At 42.4% G+C, this 16,206-nt stretch overlaps 1 protein-coding gene across 1 annotated transcript in view; it reads left to right on the top strand.

Annotated features, from left to right (window-relative positions):
• LOC144824482 (uncharacterized) overlaps positions 1-16,206 on the top strand; it is a 695,244-nt gene that overhangs the window by 513,332 nt on the left and 165,706 nt on the right. Inside the window, exon 12 of the mRNA XM_078683566.1 lies at positions 3,501-3,551. Coding sequence (XP_078539692.1) covers positions 3,501-3,551 — 51 coding nt within the window. The remainder of the gene's footprint in view (positions 1-3,500; positions 3,552-16,206) is intronic.

Raw genomic sequence — 16,206 nt, forward strand, 5'->3', positions numbered from 1 at the left:
ACTTCTGGCCGCACTCGCTGGGCGAAGCCCCCTGTCCATCGAGCTCGGTTAAGAGTCTTGGAGTTACCATCAGTAATGATCTGTCTATGAAACATCAAATCAAATCTGTGATGTCGGCTTGCTTTTTCCATCTGCGCCTCATCAGGAAGATTAGCAGATTTCTTACCCATGACGCCCTGGTTCACATCGTACTGGGCTTAGTAGTGTCCCGCATTGATTGTGCGAATTCCCTTTACATCGGGATCCCCCTCTACCAGTCTCACCAACTCCAACTCGCCCAAAACCAGGCTGCCAGACTGGTCTTCCGGCAGCCTAAGTCTTGCTCTGTGAAACCGCTTTTGTAAAGCCTGCACTGGCTCCCAGTAGTTCAGCGCAGTCTCTTCAAAGTTGGCTGCACCATGTACCTAGCCCTCACCAATCAAGGTCCTTCATTTATTGGCGCTCTGCTTCACCGATATACTCCCTCCCGAACACTTCGGTCGGCTGGACTCAATCTCCTTTCCACCTGCACGTTCAAGCGAAAAAGGCTTGGAGGCCTAAGATTTGCCTCACAAGCTCCCTGCCTGTGGAACTCTCTTCCACCTGACCTAGGCCATATCACCACCTATCACGCGTTCAGGAGAGCTCTGAAGACGTGGCTGTTTGCACAGGCATTTGATTAAAATTCCCCTGCTCTGTTGTCAGTGTCAGTTAGTCTCAAAGCGCCAAGAAGCCGCTGGTGTACATGCGCTGTACAAATGTCTTTTTCATTCATATATTTTATCTATTTTAAACTTCGTATGGCTCAGAAACCATACCATGCTTTTACAGTATTATTTTATAATACTCCTTTTACTGTACGCACTTTACTTTTTGACAAGTATTGCGATTGTAGCAATTCACTTCTCTTGCATGAGAAAGAAGACTGTTCAATAAATAACCTCTTTTATTGAAAACGCCCGTCTCTCTGTTTCTCTGCACTTCTGGTGAAACTAAACATGCACGATTGACTGAGTAAAATAGCTATCTATTGTTTCCGCGACTCTGGAGATATACTCCTTGTTCTTGAGGGAGCAAAGTTGTCATGTTTATGCGGTTGTCAGAAACTAATCGCTTCTTGTGAATTCGAGAAAGTTTCTCGTGACCTCTGAGCTAGCTGGCATTCATAATTAAGTCTAACATATTCAATAGAGACCTAGTCGACCTAAGTCCTACGTCTAAACTATTGTTTATGTTATTCCAATGCGCAGAGCCTATTGTGAATATAGGAACTACACTACAACTTACCTGTAACTTCAGTTATCCAGCATTGGTATCTTTCATAGATTCACATGCGACCCACCCTCCTCCCCTGAGAGGCATCCCTTATATACAGATAAATACTCTTGTCTCACCTGTGCTAGAAAATCTGAGGGACGTACCTCTCTTGGGAGTGTTCCAAAGGGTGCTGTCCTCTGTTTTGCCATATTTCAAGTTTGGTTCTTTTTTCAAAATGATATTGATGGACTAATGCAGTGATTGTTCAGTGCATGATAGCCTATGGTAATGTTATTTAGCTGCTATTATAAGATTACCGTGGGACTCCCATCTCAATGGCGGGGATGATTTAATCATGTGCATCTATGAAAGATACCAATACTGGGCCAAGAAGCCGCTGGTGTACATGCGCTGTACAAATGTCTTTTTCATTCATATATTTTATCTATTTTAAACACCGTATGGCTCAGAAACCATACCATGCTTTTACAGTATTATTTTGTAATACTCCTTTTACTGTACGCACTTTACTTTATGACAAGTATTGCGATTGTAGCAATTCACTTCTCTTGCATGAGAAAGAAGACTGTTCAATAAATAACCTCTTTTATTGAAAACTCCCGTCTCTCTGTTTCTCTGCACTTCTGGTGAAACTAAGCATGCACGATTGACTGAGTAAAATAGCTATCTATTGTTTCCGCGACTCTGGAGATATACTCCTTGTTCTTGAGGGAGCAAAGTTGTCATGTTTATGCGGTTGTCAGAAACTAATCGCTTCTTGTGAATTCGAGAAAGTTTCTCGTGACCTCTGAGCTAGCTGGCATTGATAATTTAATCTAACATATTCAATAGAGACCTAGTCGACCTAAGTCCTACGTCTAAACTATCGTTTATGTTATTCCAATGCGCAGAGCCTATTGTGAATATAGGAACTACACTACAACTTACCTGTAACTTCAGTTATCCAGCATTGGTATCTTTCATAGATTCACATGCGACCCACCCTCCTCCCCTGAGAGGCATCCCTTATATACAGATAAATACTCTTGTCTCACCTGTGCTAGAAAACCTGAGGGACGTACCTCTCTTGGGAGTGTTCCAAAGGGTGCTGTCCTCTGTTTTGCCATATTTCAAGTTTGGTTCTTTTTTCAAAATGATATGGATGGACTAATGCAGTGATTGTTCAGTGCATGATAGCCTATGGTAATGTTATTTAGCTGCTATTATAAGATTACCGTGGGACTCCCATCTCAATGGCGGGGATGATTTAATCATGTGCATCTATGAAAGATACCAATACTGGATAACTGAAGTTACAGGTAAGTGACTTGTTATCTTCTGCACTGCCTAAGGGCACACCTTAATCTAACCTCCATGTAAATCAACCTGCAACATAAGCATCCTGGGGTAGCTGTTGCCGCCTTGACAAACACTAGAAGTGCATATACAGAAGTGAAGTTTCTATCCCTCGTGATTTACCAACACAAATTCCAATACACAGAAAGACTGAAAGTCAAAAGTTTTGACCATCCTGGTAGACCAGTAGAACAGGCCTCCCCTCGTTGTCCAATTCCCTTCCCCTATTGTGCCTCACTCTTTAATCATTTTCTCCTATTTACATCCTGCTGGAAGCCTTGCTTGCCTAGAGAGTCATAAACCTTGGAGTCTTGCTAATTCTACTTTACAGACCTTTGCGCTGACAAATGGAAATTGTTAGTAAGAGTATACGTACAAGACCCTGCTTCTTTCTCTGTCTTCTGGCTTACAATGTTGTTTACCCCCTTCTCCTGATATTTGCTTCCCTCCTCGCCTCAGGAAACACCCTCATTATTCTTGGCCAAGAGACTGTTACAAAGATGATCCATCCTGGATGGCTGGTAGGTATCTAGTGTTGTAGTCAATTTTGTCTGCCTTTGTAGCCCACTTCAAAGCACTGCTTTGGAATATCTAGAGCATTCACCACTGACAGCAGACACACTTCTAATGCCCTTTTGTCTTTGTTAGAGCCTTGGATAATGTTCTGAGGATAACAAACAATTAGTGTATCAATACTGTGTGTACTGCATAGCCACCTGATCAATATATTCTGTGTGGCATAAGTTTGCCTGTCCACAGATGTACTGTCCTTCCTGTGAAGCTCAAAGGCTGATATTGTCTCAGTCATGCTGGTTGGTGGCTATTTTGTATATCTCAGTTCTCTGGAAAGTGCTACGATTCACACCTCCAGTAATGGCCTACCCATTCTTCTTTATTTGTCTCTTCAGAAGGAGAAAGTCAGCAGAATGACGTCCGCATTGGAGGAAGACGGGGAGAAGGTAGGGAAAGTCCCAATGGTCGGAGTGTCTGGTCAATTAAAATTGAAAAGAATCTGATGGTGATGGAGAAGTTGGTGGTGTTGAACACCCAGCACAGGGAACTGTGATGGTCTGATATTAAGCAAGAAAGTTTCTAATGGAAATTAGGATATGAGATACTAGGAGGATGTTTGTGCATTTAGAACACTAAATATTACAGCGTCTGATCATAATTAGTGAGCGTGTCTTATTCAGAGAGCAAGGAGTGAGGATTATGGACTCAGTTTAATGTCACAGTAAGAACAATCTGAGGTCCGTTTCAATGCAGTATCTCCTTCTAAGCTCTGCTTGCTAATTCACTTCCCAAGTAACTTTGAGAACCACACATTTGTGGTAGCATGGCCCAAACGGCAAAGCAGATTCTTAAGTGGATGTGGAGGTTAAAGGCATTATAGCACAACTCAAAAAAATGTGTCAAAGTACACACCAAACATTTTAGATGATACTAAACTCACGTCTTTAAATTAAAACCACTACAGAGAACTGGAATCTCGTGAAAAAGAGGTGAGGGGAGTTTTTGTGCGTATCTTTTGTTCAAGGAGCAATGTTTGCATTGTGCCTGGATATGTATGTATATTTACTGCAATCTTCTGAAACTCTTCCAGAATTGTAGGGTCAGTTAATCTGGTCCCAGTGAAAAAGAAAAAAAACACTGCCAAGTAGATACATCCACTGTAATCATTTTACAATGTTTGTGGTTTGAAGTGGGGAAAGGCAAGTTAACATTTGTCATGTAGCTGCGTAATTGACTACTGTCGCATATGAATTCAGAATGAGGGAACATGACAGCTTTATCTTGAAGAGTCAATTTCTCTTAGGTTGCTTGGGACACCTGTATAAGGAGAGCTATTTGCTTAGATGCAGGCTAACTGACCCCAGTTCTGCTAGCTAAGTCTATATAAAATATATATTGAACCCTGTGTTGTTTTTACTCTGCTCCTGATGGACACTGAAATTTTTCTTCTAAGGGGCTACCCATGCTACAACTTCCTACTTTAGTCTGCTGATCTTCTCTCCAATGTGCTTTTGCAACAAGGACTAAGAGAAATTCTGGAGATAACAGCAGCAGTTAGTTCTACACAACATCATGTTCCTGTTTCTTACTTTTCCAAAGACGTACATATGGATTGACAAACTCCACTCAGCTGTTACTCGGGTCACAGATGGAAATTTGATTTGTCGATACAGAGGACTTGTAGCACAAACGGATTTGGGAGAATTGTAGATAGACATGCCGACTCTCAAAGGAACAGGGACTGTGAGTCTGTCCAACTGTCCAACTTGAACCTGGAAAGTGTCCTATTGGAGGCCCCGGATGGACTTTTCAGAAATGAGAAGTTAAGGGAGGATAAGTGTGGGGTTGTGGGACTAATTTAGGAACTCTGATGTAGTTAAAAACGTGATTCCCTGTCAGGCCATATTAAACACTACCTGCAATTGACGCATAACGTCTGACAAACACTCACACACTTTCCCAGACAATGGGATTGTGAGTCATTCAAACAACACAGTGTATACCAACGCTAAATAGTTGTGAAATACCCTTAGTTTACTCCAAGACTTGCCTTTTCCTAACATCACAAATTATGCGGTTCTCATATCTATCTGACAGCATAAACAGCTTTGCTGGCCAGGTAGGTTGTACCCAATTTAAAAATTTGCACAGCCATGCTATCGGGAACAATTGTTTGCTGTATCATATCTGTGAACCTATTTAGTAACATTGATGCTAAGTATTTCTGTAATTTTAAAGCTGTTTTTGTTTGGAGCACAGATAGTCAACCAAGTGCTTTTGAAGGTTAAAATACGACAGAGATCCTCCTTCTAGGATAGCTGTTGCTTGTGTTTAGTTAATACCCATATTTTTTTTTATTAAATCTTTTTACTGAGGTTATACAAAGAAAAACAAAGCAGTCAAAACATTATGTCAACAATCGCAAGTATAATGACTCTTGTCTGGAATATCGAAGTCAGCCAGCCCCCGCTATCCTTTACCCTTCAGAGGCCTCTGTAAGCTAGGTGGACCAAATTATGTCCCATTTCTCGAGGTATCACAGACCCTCATAGACCCTTCTTTCCACCAGCATTCACCCGTCCATGCCCCCTGTCGTCGGGCTATTTTATGTTTCGCCGCTATGAGCCCTAGTGAAATCCACAAATTGAAATTTAAATTTGATATTGTTTCTTCTTCCCCATCCCCCATATATTCGGTACAAGCCGTTTTGCCATCGTGGCTAGAAGAATACTAGTCAACTGCGCTATGTAGTGTACTAACCCCTCCCAAAGACACACTGTATGGAAAAAGGTGTCTGCATGCCCTTACTCCCTGATGCACATTTGCTAGGTACCCCTCCCCATCCACTGCAAAGCTGTTTGGGAATAGTAGGCACTGTGTCCCGAGCTGGATGAGCCAAAACCTTGCAATAATGGCTATCTTTCTGGGGCCTCCAAGAGCTTCCTCCCACTCTTCCTCCTCTAGGTCCTCCATGTCCCTTTCCCGGTCAACTTTGAGTTTGTGCAGGACATCTGGGGAATTGTTCAGTATTTTTTGTATATTAAGGAGGTTGTGCCCTTGGTCATACAGTCAGCTAGTATTCTGTCCTCAAGGTGAGCTGCCTCAGCAAGATTGTGGCCTCGTGGCACGCAAGCTCACAAGACTTGCCTCGCTTGGATGCAGGGAAATGTTTCTGTGCTTGGCATTTGGTAGAACTCTCTCAGGTTGTCAAAAGGGTTAACATCACCCCCTCCTCCCCACTACTATAGGTCACCAAGTTGTGAAATTTCCATCATGTCCCATGCAGTGAACCCCTTCAGTCACTCCACTGCCTTGAGTATGTCACTGCCTCATTGTGGGGTCAGTTCTGTTAGAGTGTTTTTCTAACTCAAGAATGCAGTTGCCTCCCCCATTCTGCCCTCCTTGTCATAGGGGCCGATTCACAGAACTAACTTACGACAAAATTCTAAACTTACTACTTTTGGTATTCTCAGAATGCATTTAGTAGTCTTAAATTAGGATTTTGTCTTAAATTAGGATTTTGTCTTAAATTAGGATTTTGTCCTAAATTAGGATTTTGTCTTAAATTAGGATTTTGTCCTAAATTAGGATTTTGTCTTTAGTTAGGATTTTGTCTTAAAGTAGGATTTTCACCAACAATTAGCCCTATTAATTGCCTTCCCACCACAGTTTTATAAACCTCACACAGGATGGATTCGGATCACACCGAACCTGCATTCTCCTTAAAGTAGGGTTCGGTACCTTTATGGAGTTTTTGGTATTTATTCTTTCAGTACCAGGGATCAAAGGCGCCTATCTATTGTGCCTGTCCCCTCCTTTGTAGTTCGGACCATAGTGGGGAGTGGTCTGAGATACCTCTAGCCAGGTGTTTGGTCCCAGTGAATTTCCTGTGCTGTGTCATTAGGTAGTCTTTTTGAGAGAAGCTCCTGTGGGCTTCCGAGTTATATGTATACTGTTTATGCATGCGGTGCTGAGCTTGCCATATGTTCATGAGGCCTAGCGCGGTGAGAAACCCTGGCTGGGGGCCCAGGCTGGCATGCAACCCCGTCCATCCCCTGCCCCAGCCCTCACTGATGACAGCATTGAGGTTGACCCAAGGACAAGCAATCTAAGGGTTAGCTGTAACAGTAAGGAGCCTAGGTCTGGTAGTATCTGTGCATGAAGTCTTAGTGGGATATAAACGGAGCAAAGATTTAATGTATTACCATCTCATTCCCTGACTGTACCCCAATCATCCCCCCTTGATCATGCCATACCCTCTGAGGGATGCACGGTATAGTCTAATTTACAAGTTTACCCACCCCTCTGAAGTCTGATGCATAACCAAAGTGGGTAACCATGTTGTAGCCATATGTGTTTAGTTCTTTGTAAAGGTTACCTTCCAGATGTATTGTATTGTATTGTAATTACATTTATATAGTGCTTACTACCCCTGACGAGGCGTCAAATCGCTTTTTCGGCGAGTAGCACCCTACCCGGGACCCATAGAGGATTAGTGTTGTATTAGTGTAGTGAAACATGCAAGTACATTTTAAGTGGTGGATAGGTCAGTCAGGTAATTGGATTTAGAATGATAACAGAAGGATAGAGGAGGACAAAGGTTTGTGTTTATATAGTGCCTGTTGACACATGTTATTTAGGAAGCCTACAAAGGATTAGTTGTGAATTAATATGGTGAAATATGAAGTAATTACAGTGGTGGATATTAGTCAGTTAATTGGAGTGTGACGGATAGCGGAGGGATAAAAGGGGAAGAAAGATATGCATTAATATAGCACTTGTTGCCCCTGATAGGTGTTGAAGCGCTTTTCTGGCGAGTAGCACGCCACTCCGGAACCTATAAAGGATTACTGTTGAAAATTAGTATAGTAAAAAAATATGAAGTAATTTGAGTAGTGGTTATGTTATTCAGTTATTTGGGTCGTATATTAGTATAGTTTAATATGGAATTTGAGAAGTGAACATGTTAGCCTGTTAATTTCAATTGAAAAGGATGATAAAAGAGTAAAGGATTTTTATTTTTCTTTATTTTAAATTTTTTAGGTCTTAGCAGTAGGAGGAGGCTTTTGGATGAGTAAAAAGGAGTTTTGGAGGGGAGGACTCAGAGGGAAGAGTTTAGAAAGGTTTGTTTTAGGGGATCGGTATAGTAAAAGAGGTGTCAGATGATGCAAGGAGGGGTAGATTACTTCATTGACAAAATCATTACTATTAAAAATAACATTCCTAAATGTCTCGCTGCACCTAGTGTTGATGACCATCTTAAAAACACTCAGGTGATAAGCCAATTCCCTAATATTGACCTAGAAACCTTCCATAAGCTTCTAGTGAAGGTCAAGTCTGGTGCTTCTGACTTTTGTCCGCCGCATGTTCTCAGGGACTGTTTTTTGGCTTTTCCTGGTCCTATACTAGCCTTAATGAATGAGTCTCTTATTGAGGGAGAAGTCCCCCTGGCCTTTAAGAAGGCCATAGTTGTCCCCTTATTGAAAAAACTTGGGGCAGATCCTAAACTGCTATCCAATTATCGCCCGATCTCTTTGTTACCTTTTGTGGCAAAGCTATTGGAAACCCATGTAGCAAACTGCCTATCTGATTTTTTGGAGCAGTCGGGCTATCTTGACCCCCACCAGGCGGGCTTCCGCCCAGCTCATTCGACAGAAGCAGTTATAGTGGCAGTAATGGATACTCTTAGAGAACATGTGGATAGGGGCTCCCCACGGTTGACCATGCAATATTGGTCAGCCGTGTCGAACTGGCAGGCGTCCAGGGGCGGCTGCCAGGTGGCTGTCATCTTTTCTAAGTGACAGGTCTCAGGCAGTCCGCCAAGGGCCTTACCTTGCTTCCCCGCACATAATCACTTGTGGGGTTCCTCAGGGCTCAGCACTGTCACCGCACTTATTTAACATCTATATTTCTCCTCTGATTCGATCTCTGATGTTGAGAAATGTGACAGTTTTTAATTATGCAGATGATCTGCAGTTGGTCCTTGAGATGGATGGTTCCGATCGCTCAGTGGCGGAGTTCCATGAAACATTGCTGTTTATACAGCAGTGGATAGATTGTAACCATCTGAAACTTAACCCGGGCAAGACAGAGCTTGTCTTGACCGGGGACAGTGGCAAATTCTGGGGTCCTCGTTACTGGCCCATGGAGCTTGGCCCATCTCCTTCTCCTTCTAGCTCAGCTAAAACGCTGGGGGTTTTTATGGACAAGGATTTAACATTAAAAACTCAGGTGGGCAGTGTGATATCAAAATGCTTCTTTCAGATGAGAAAGATCAGGAAAATCCATCGATTTTTTACTCAGGACGCTCTGGTCTGGATTCTCATGGCTACGGTAATATCACATTTGGATTATGCGAACTCTGTATACTTAGGGATGCCAAAATACTTATTTAAGCGATTACAGCTGGTTCAAAACCAGGCAGCTAGGTTGCTCATGCGCCAGCCCAGATGGCAACCAATCAGCTCAGCGCTTCAGAAACTCCATTGGCTTCCCATCTTCCAGCGATGTGTTTTCAAAACAGGCTGCACTGTGTTTAAGGCCCTGTATGCGAAAAGCCCTGCTTTCATCACTAACCTGTTACCTAGATATGTGCCAAACCGGACTCTTCGCTCAACTCACCTCTGTCTGCTTTCTGTACCCAAGTTCAAACGGGTGCGTCAGGGGGGCCGCCGTTTTGCGGTTCTGGTACCCAAATTATGGAACTCGTTTCCTTTGGAAATTCGATCCTGTACTGACATTATGCAGTTCAGGAGGCTCCTCAAGACATGGCTGTTTCATCTAGCCTATAATGTGGGATAATTGACAGTTGTGGTTTGCTCAGTTCGCCTTTAGTTTTTTCTTTTCTGTTCTCTGGTTAGCGCCATGAAGCCACCCGGTGTAAGTGCGCTTAATAAATACCCATTACCATTAACATTAACATTAGAGTAGGAGAGAGTCTAGAAAGGGTTATTTTGGCAATCATAGTAGTGGTATGGGGTTTGGGATAAATGGGAGAGTGGATGTAGAGGATATATTGATAGATGTATAGGATGAGAGATAGGGTAGTGTATTGGAAGGAGTAGTAGAAGAAGTTTGAGATGAGCCAGAAGGTTGGGCTAGAGGATATATTGAGCGAAGTATAGGCTGAGAAATAGGGTAGTACATTGGAAATACTAAATTAGAAGAACGTGATAAATATATAGATCCATAATTACATTGAAAGTATATAGATACATAAAGGAGGTAAGTATATGTAGATTAAAGATATTGATAGAGGCACAGTATGAGAAATAGGGTAGTGGATTGGATATGCTTTTTCAGGAGAAAAGTAACAGACACACAGATCCAAGTACATGGAAGGTACATAGATGCAAAATGGAAGTAGACCAAAGATGATTTTTATTTATTTATTATTATTATTTTTTTTCTCTCAACAACATAATTATGTTACATGTTTATACAAAGTAATACACAAAGATAGGTACATATCTATAGTGAAAAAAATGCTTGTATACCGAGGGTTATGCTGTAAATGTCTGTATGCATATGGTGCTTATGTGGGGAAGAGCCAAATCTTGAGTAGTTTTCTGAAGATAAGGTGGTTGTCGGTGGACCTTATGTTGGGGGGTAAAGAGTTCCGTAGTTTGGCTGCTTGAACAGAGAAGGATGTGCCACCCATCGTTTTTTTCTTGTATGGTGGGATTTTGAGGCGAGATGCTCCTTTAGATGTTCCTTTGTTGAATGTGTTTGGTGATTTTATTCCTGATGAAGAGTGGTCCCATTCCAAGCATTGCTTTGTGGGTGATACAAAGCAGCTTGAACGTGGATCTTCTGGCAACCGGTAAGCAATGCAGGGCTTTCAAGGCAGGGGAGATGTGGTCTTGAGGTTTGATATGCAAGAGTAGTCTGGCAGCCGAGTTCTGAATCCGTCGTAGTCTTTCCATGGTCATTAAAGGTGATCCGTGGTAGAGGCTATTGGCGTAATCGAGTTTGGACAGAACAAGCGAGATGATAACTTGGACTTTGTGTGGAAATCCCAAATGAGGGAAAATTAGTCGCAGCTTGGAGTCCATGGTCATTCCGAGGTTTCTTACTCCCTTCGATACTTTAGGCAGTGATACCAGTTCATCAGGCCATTCGGCAGGCGGGTTGTAATGTTTCCAATCGCCACACGTGAGTATTTCAGTTCTTGAAGCATTCAATTTGAGATGGCTCCAGGTCATCCACTGATCCACGGCTCTGAGACAGCTGAAAATTGGTGATTTTCCAATGTCTTTGGGGCATTCCAGTTGAAGGAGTATTTGCGTGTCATCTTCATAGTTATAGCATGTAAGGTGAAATTTATTGATCAGTACTGGTAATGCATGGTGGGTGCTGGCCGGTTCATAACAGCAGATCGATCCAGGTAAACAGTGAGTGGGAGCCAGTAGAGTTCCACATTGCGAAGAGGTTTGCAGGAGGAGGCGAAGGAAACATCTAGTCTGTGAAAATGACACAGAGAATTCCACCAGTGTTGCATAGAAACAGATGTGAGAGATTTCCAATTAGAAGAAATGTGTTGAAAGACAAGTGCAAGCATGAGGTCAAAGAGACCAGCAGAGGGAGAAGGAAGAGTAAGAATATCAGATAGGCTACCTAAGAACAGAAGAGGGGGAGAAAAAGGGACAGAGATTGAGAAAATACAAGAGACACAAGACCAGACTTGGGCCCATAGAGCAGAAACCGAAGGACAGTAAAAGAACATGTGCAAAAGATCAGCAACAGGAGCATTACATGACCAGCAAGCAGAGGAAGTAGAGGGAGAGAAACGGGAAAGAGCAAGTGGAGAAAGGTAGAGTCTGTGATATAGAAAAAAGAGAGACTGTGTAAGTGAAGCAGAACGAGAGACCTTCAAGGACTTGAACCAAATTTTGTCCCAAAGGGAGATAGACCAAACACAGCCCAAATCAGATTCCCAGGAGAGCTCAATTTTAGATTTGGGGCGTTCCGGATTAGGGGCAGAAAAGTATTTATAAATGGCGGAAGCTTTGGGAATAGAAGAGAGTAACAGCAATAGAGAAGAGAAAGGGAGATCAGGAGGCGACGAAGGTAACGAGTAGTAACGATCAAGAATAGCTTCCATCAGAAGAGTATATTTATGCAAAAAGGAGCGAGGACAAGAGAATCGAATTTGAAATTGAGGGAAAGAGCAGGGAACTAGTCCATCAAAGAGTTGATGAATCCAAATAATGCCCTTTTGTCGCCAAGGAGACCAACAAATCGGTCTGCTATTAATAAGAATAAGGGAGTTATACCAAATGGGTTGTTGCAGAAACGACTCACGCGAAATAGTAGACGGAGAGCAAAGGGGACGAAGAAGAGAAGAAGAGTGCTTAAAAAGCGGAAGGGAAGAGAATGGGGATTTGGAGGAAAAGTGAAGGAACTCCTCAAATGAAAAAGGAAATAGTAAAGCTTTTTCAATGGAGAGCCATAAGGGAGCGAAAGGGGAAGCATCGGTCGACAACCAGCGAGAGGCCTGACGAAGAGAAAAGGATTTATGATACAGCCGAAGGTCTGGGAAATTAACTCCACCATTCGCCTTAGATTTGCGAATAAAATGAAGAGAAATTCTAGCTTTTTTATTCCTCCATAAAAATTTGGAGAGAGAGGAATCGAGGCGTTTGAAGTATAGGGCAGGAATGTGGACGGGTAACATGGAAAAAATGTAAATGAGAATAGGGGCAATCATCATTTTAATAGAGTCAAGTCTACCCCACCATGAGAGGAAAAGGGGATTCCAAGAAGAGAAGGACTTATCAATGCGAGCTAGAACAGCAGACATATTTAATTTAACAGAAGAAGAAATGGAGTTGGAGAACCAAATCCCAAGAGATTTAATTTTAGAAGTATTCCAGACAAAACCAGTGGCAGAAAAGTGGTGAGGGAGACAGAATTTGTTAAGTGGGAGAATTTCAGTCTTGTCCGAATTAATCTTATAACCCGAGACAAGGGAAAATGCTTCAAATTCAGATAATAAAGGAGGAATAGATGAATCAGGATGTGAGACAAATAAAAGAATGTCATCAGCATACGCTGAGAGTTTCAGTTGCTGGTCACCATAGGGAAAGCCAGAGATAGAGGGATTCCGACGAATGGAAATTAAGAAAGGCTCAAGAGCTAAAACAAAAAGGAGAGGAGAAAGAGGACAACCTTGACGGACCCCTCGGCGCAGGGTGAAAGAGGAGGACAGGTGACCATTGACAAGGACTGAGGCCTTAGGGGAAGAATACAATAAGGAATCAAGCGAAATAAATTTGGGGCCAAAGCCATGCCAATTGAGGGCTGCAAAGAGAAAGCACCAATCAACTTGATCAAATGCCTTCTCAGCATCAACTGAGATAGCGGCCAAAGGAAAAGACAAGGAGGAAGCTTTATTTAAAACATTGAGAAAGAGGCGCGAATTATCGGAAGTCAGCCGACCTTTAATAAAACCACATTGTTCTTTACCAATAATAGAGGGCATAAAGGAGTCGAGACGTAGCGCAAGTAATTTGGCAAACAATTTGTAATCAACATTAACAAGTGATATGGGGCGATAATTCTTACAAAATTTGGGATCACGGCCGTCCTTTGGAATCAGACAAATGGTGGCGTCTTGAAAGGAACCGGCAGCCGAACCAGAGGAGACAACAGATCGAAAAAGAGTTAACAGCTTGGGAAGAAGAAGATCAGAAAAATGTAAATAAAATTCAACCGGGAGGCCATCAGGGCCGGGAGTCTTACCCTTAGTCAAGGAAGATAAAGCAGCAGAAAGTTCCTGAAGAGTAAGATCTAGATCAAGGGAAGAGAAATCAAGATCAGGGAAAGAGGGTTTAGGAAGTGTTTCAAAATAGGACTGAAGCAAAGATGGAGAGGGAGGAGATTCCGGAGTATAGAGTTGCTGATAAAAGAGCCGAAATTGAGTGAGGATCTGCTCAGTTGAGTGGAGAAGGGTATTTTCGGAAGAAAAAATGGCCTCAATGGACGTTCGTTCTTTGCGAGACTTGAGATAGTTAGCTAAGAGTTTGCCTGATTTATTACGACCACCATAATAACGTGCGGTACTGCGTAGGAGTATGGAAGAAGCATTATCCATAGATAGCTTATTAAAGGCAGTTTTCGCCCGGAGAAGTTCAGGGGACATACATGAAGCAGAAGAAGTATAAAATTGATGCTCTAATTTTTTTATATGAGCGAGGGAGTGTTTGCGTTTCTGAAGAAATTGTTTCTTTTTCCGAGAAACGAAATCAATAATGAATCCTCTTGCAGAAGCCTTGAAAGTGTCCCAAAGAGTATGAAAAGGGATATCAGGGGTAGAATTGATAAGAAAGAACTCATCAGAGAAAGTACGAAAGGAGGAAGAAAAGACAGGGTCAGTGAGGAGTGAGGAGTTGAAACGCCAACGGGATGACTTAGAGCAAGGGGGGAGGAGATCAAAGTCTGTGACAACAGGTGCATGGTCAGAAATCACAATGGGTTCAATAGAGGAAGAGAGAAGAGTTTGAGTAAGGGAGTGTGAGAGAAAGATGTAATCTAATCTAGAAGAAGATGAGTGAGGATGGGAGAAAAAAGAATAATCAAGCGTGTCTGGATGGGTAAGTCTCCAGGAATCCGATAGAGTAGCCTGAGAGAGAGTGTCTAAAAATTGCTTGTGAGGTTTGTGAGGGACAAAGCACACAGTAGATTTACGGTCAAGAAACGGATCAACCACTTGGTTACAGTCCCCGCCTAAAAGAAAAAAAGTCATCCTTATGTTGTATACATTTGCTGGTAATGGAGGGCCAAAAGAGGCAATCAGGTTGAGTGGGACCATAAACATTAAAAATGGTGAGCTGAATGGAATCAAGCAACAATTTGACCAAAACCCACAGCCCCGCATCATCCTTTTCTTCAAGTAAAACTGTACATTTTAACTTCTTATGAATTAAAATAGCAACCCCATTTTTCTTGTCCAGAGACGGTGAAAACAAAACGGTGCCCACTCAATTCCGCTTCAATTTAAGGGATTCCACATCATTAAGGTGGGTTTCCTGTAAAAGGACAATATCCGGGTTGTAGGGAGACAAATGGGAAAGAATTCTTTGTCTCTTGATAGGGTTAACAAAACCTTTCACATTCCATGAAATAACTCTAAATTATCAAATATAAAAACATAGTATAGCAAAAACCTGAAAACAACAGGAGTAATACAACTAGGCAAAAAGCATGCCAAGAACATCAGACTAAAAAAGAGGAACAATGATGAAAAATGAAAGAGAAAAGCAGGAAAAGAGAAATGCAAGGAGAAGAGAAGTGAAGTACTCAAAAGAAGAAGGTAGAGCATACAGAACTGAGTGATGGAACTTAGGAAGAGCAAAGCTAGAGGAAGAGGAAGGAAGAAGAAAGGAAATGAGGGGAAGGAAGAAAGAAAAAGTAGAAGAGACAGTACAAATCCATAAGGACGACTGAAGAAGGCATACCTGAAGGGGGAGAAACAAACAGGAGACGGGGCAATGGCGACACCGAACAAGACGAGCCGCACGAGGGAAGGGAAACTCCACCAGAACAGGGGAAGGAAATGCAGGAGAAAAATACACAACTGCACGAATGAAGAGGAGAACTTCAGGACCTGCAAACGGGAAATAAAAACAGAAGACAATATTAGGGAAAGAATTATTAGGGAAAGGAAGTGAACACCATTACAGGGAGCAAAAAGACAGGGAACATATTATGTTGGTGGTCATCAAGAAGTACCATAGGGAAGAGGAGACAAAATAGGACAGGAAATCACACAAGATGAGAACAGAGGGCAATAGAATGACACGAAGGAACACTGAATCAACCAAAAGCTGAAGAGAGCAGTCCTTCAACCCGTTGGGGGAGAAGAGGTATCCATGCCGCCATTAGAATGCATGAGGATGAAATTCTTGAGTTCGTTAGGGTCTTGAAAGGTCCAAGTCTGATTCTGGTGGGTAACCTTAAAGAGACAAGGATGAAACAATCCATATCGGGCGCCCAGAGAACGTAGAGGAGCACGGAGGTTAAGAAATTCTTTCCGTCTTGCAGCAGTGGCAGTGGAGACAGCTTGAGCTAGGAACACCCTGGAACCCAACCAGGAAATAT

This window comes from Lissotriton helveticus, chromosome 3_1 (assembly GCF_964261635.1).
Source record: "Lissotriton helveticus chromosome 3_1, aLisHel1.1, whole genome shotgun sequence".
Taxonomy (NCBI): Eukaryota; Metazoa; Chordata; class Amphibia; order Caudata; family Salamandridae; genus Lissotriton; species Lissotriton helveticus.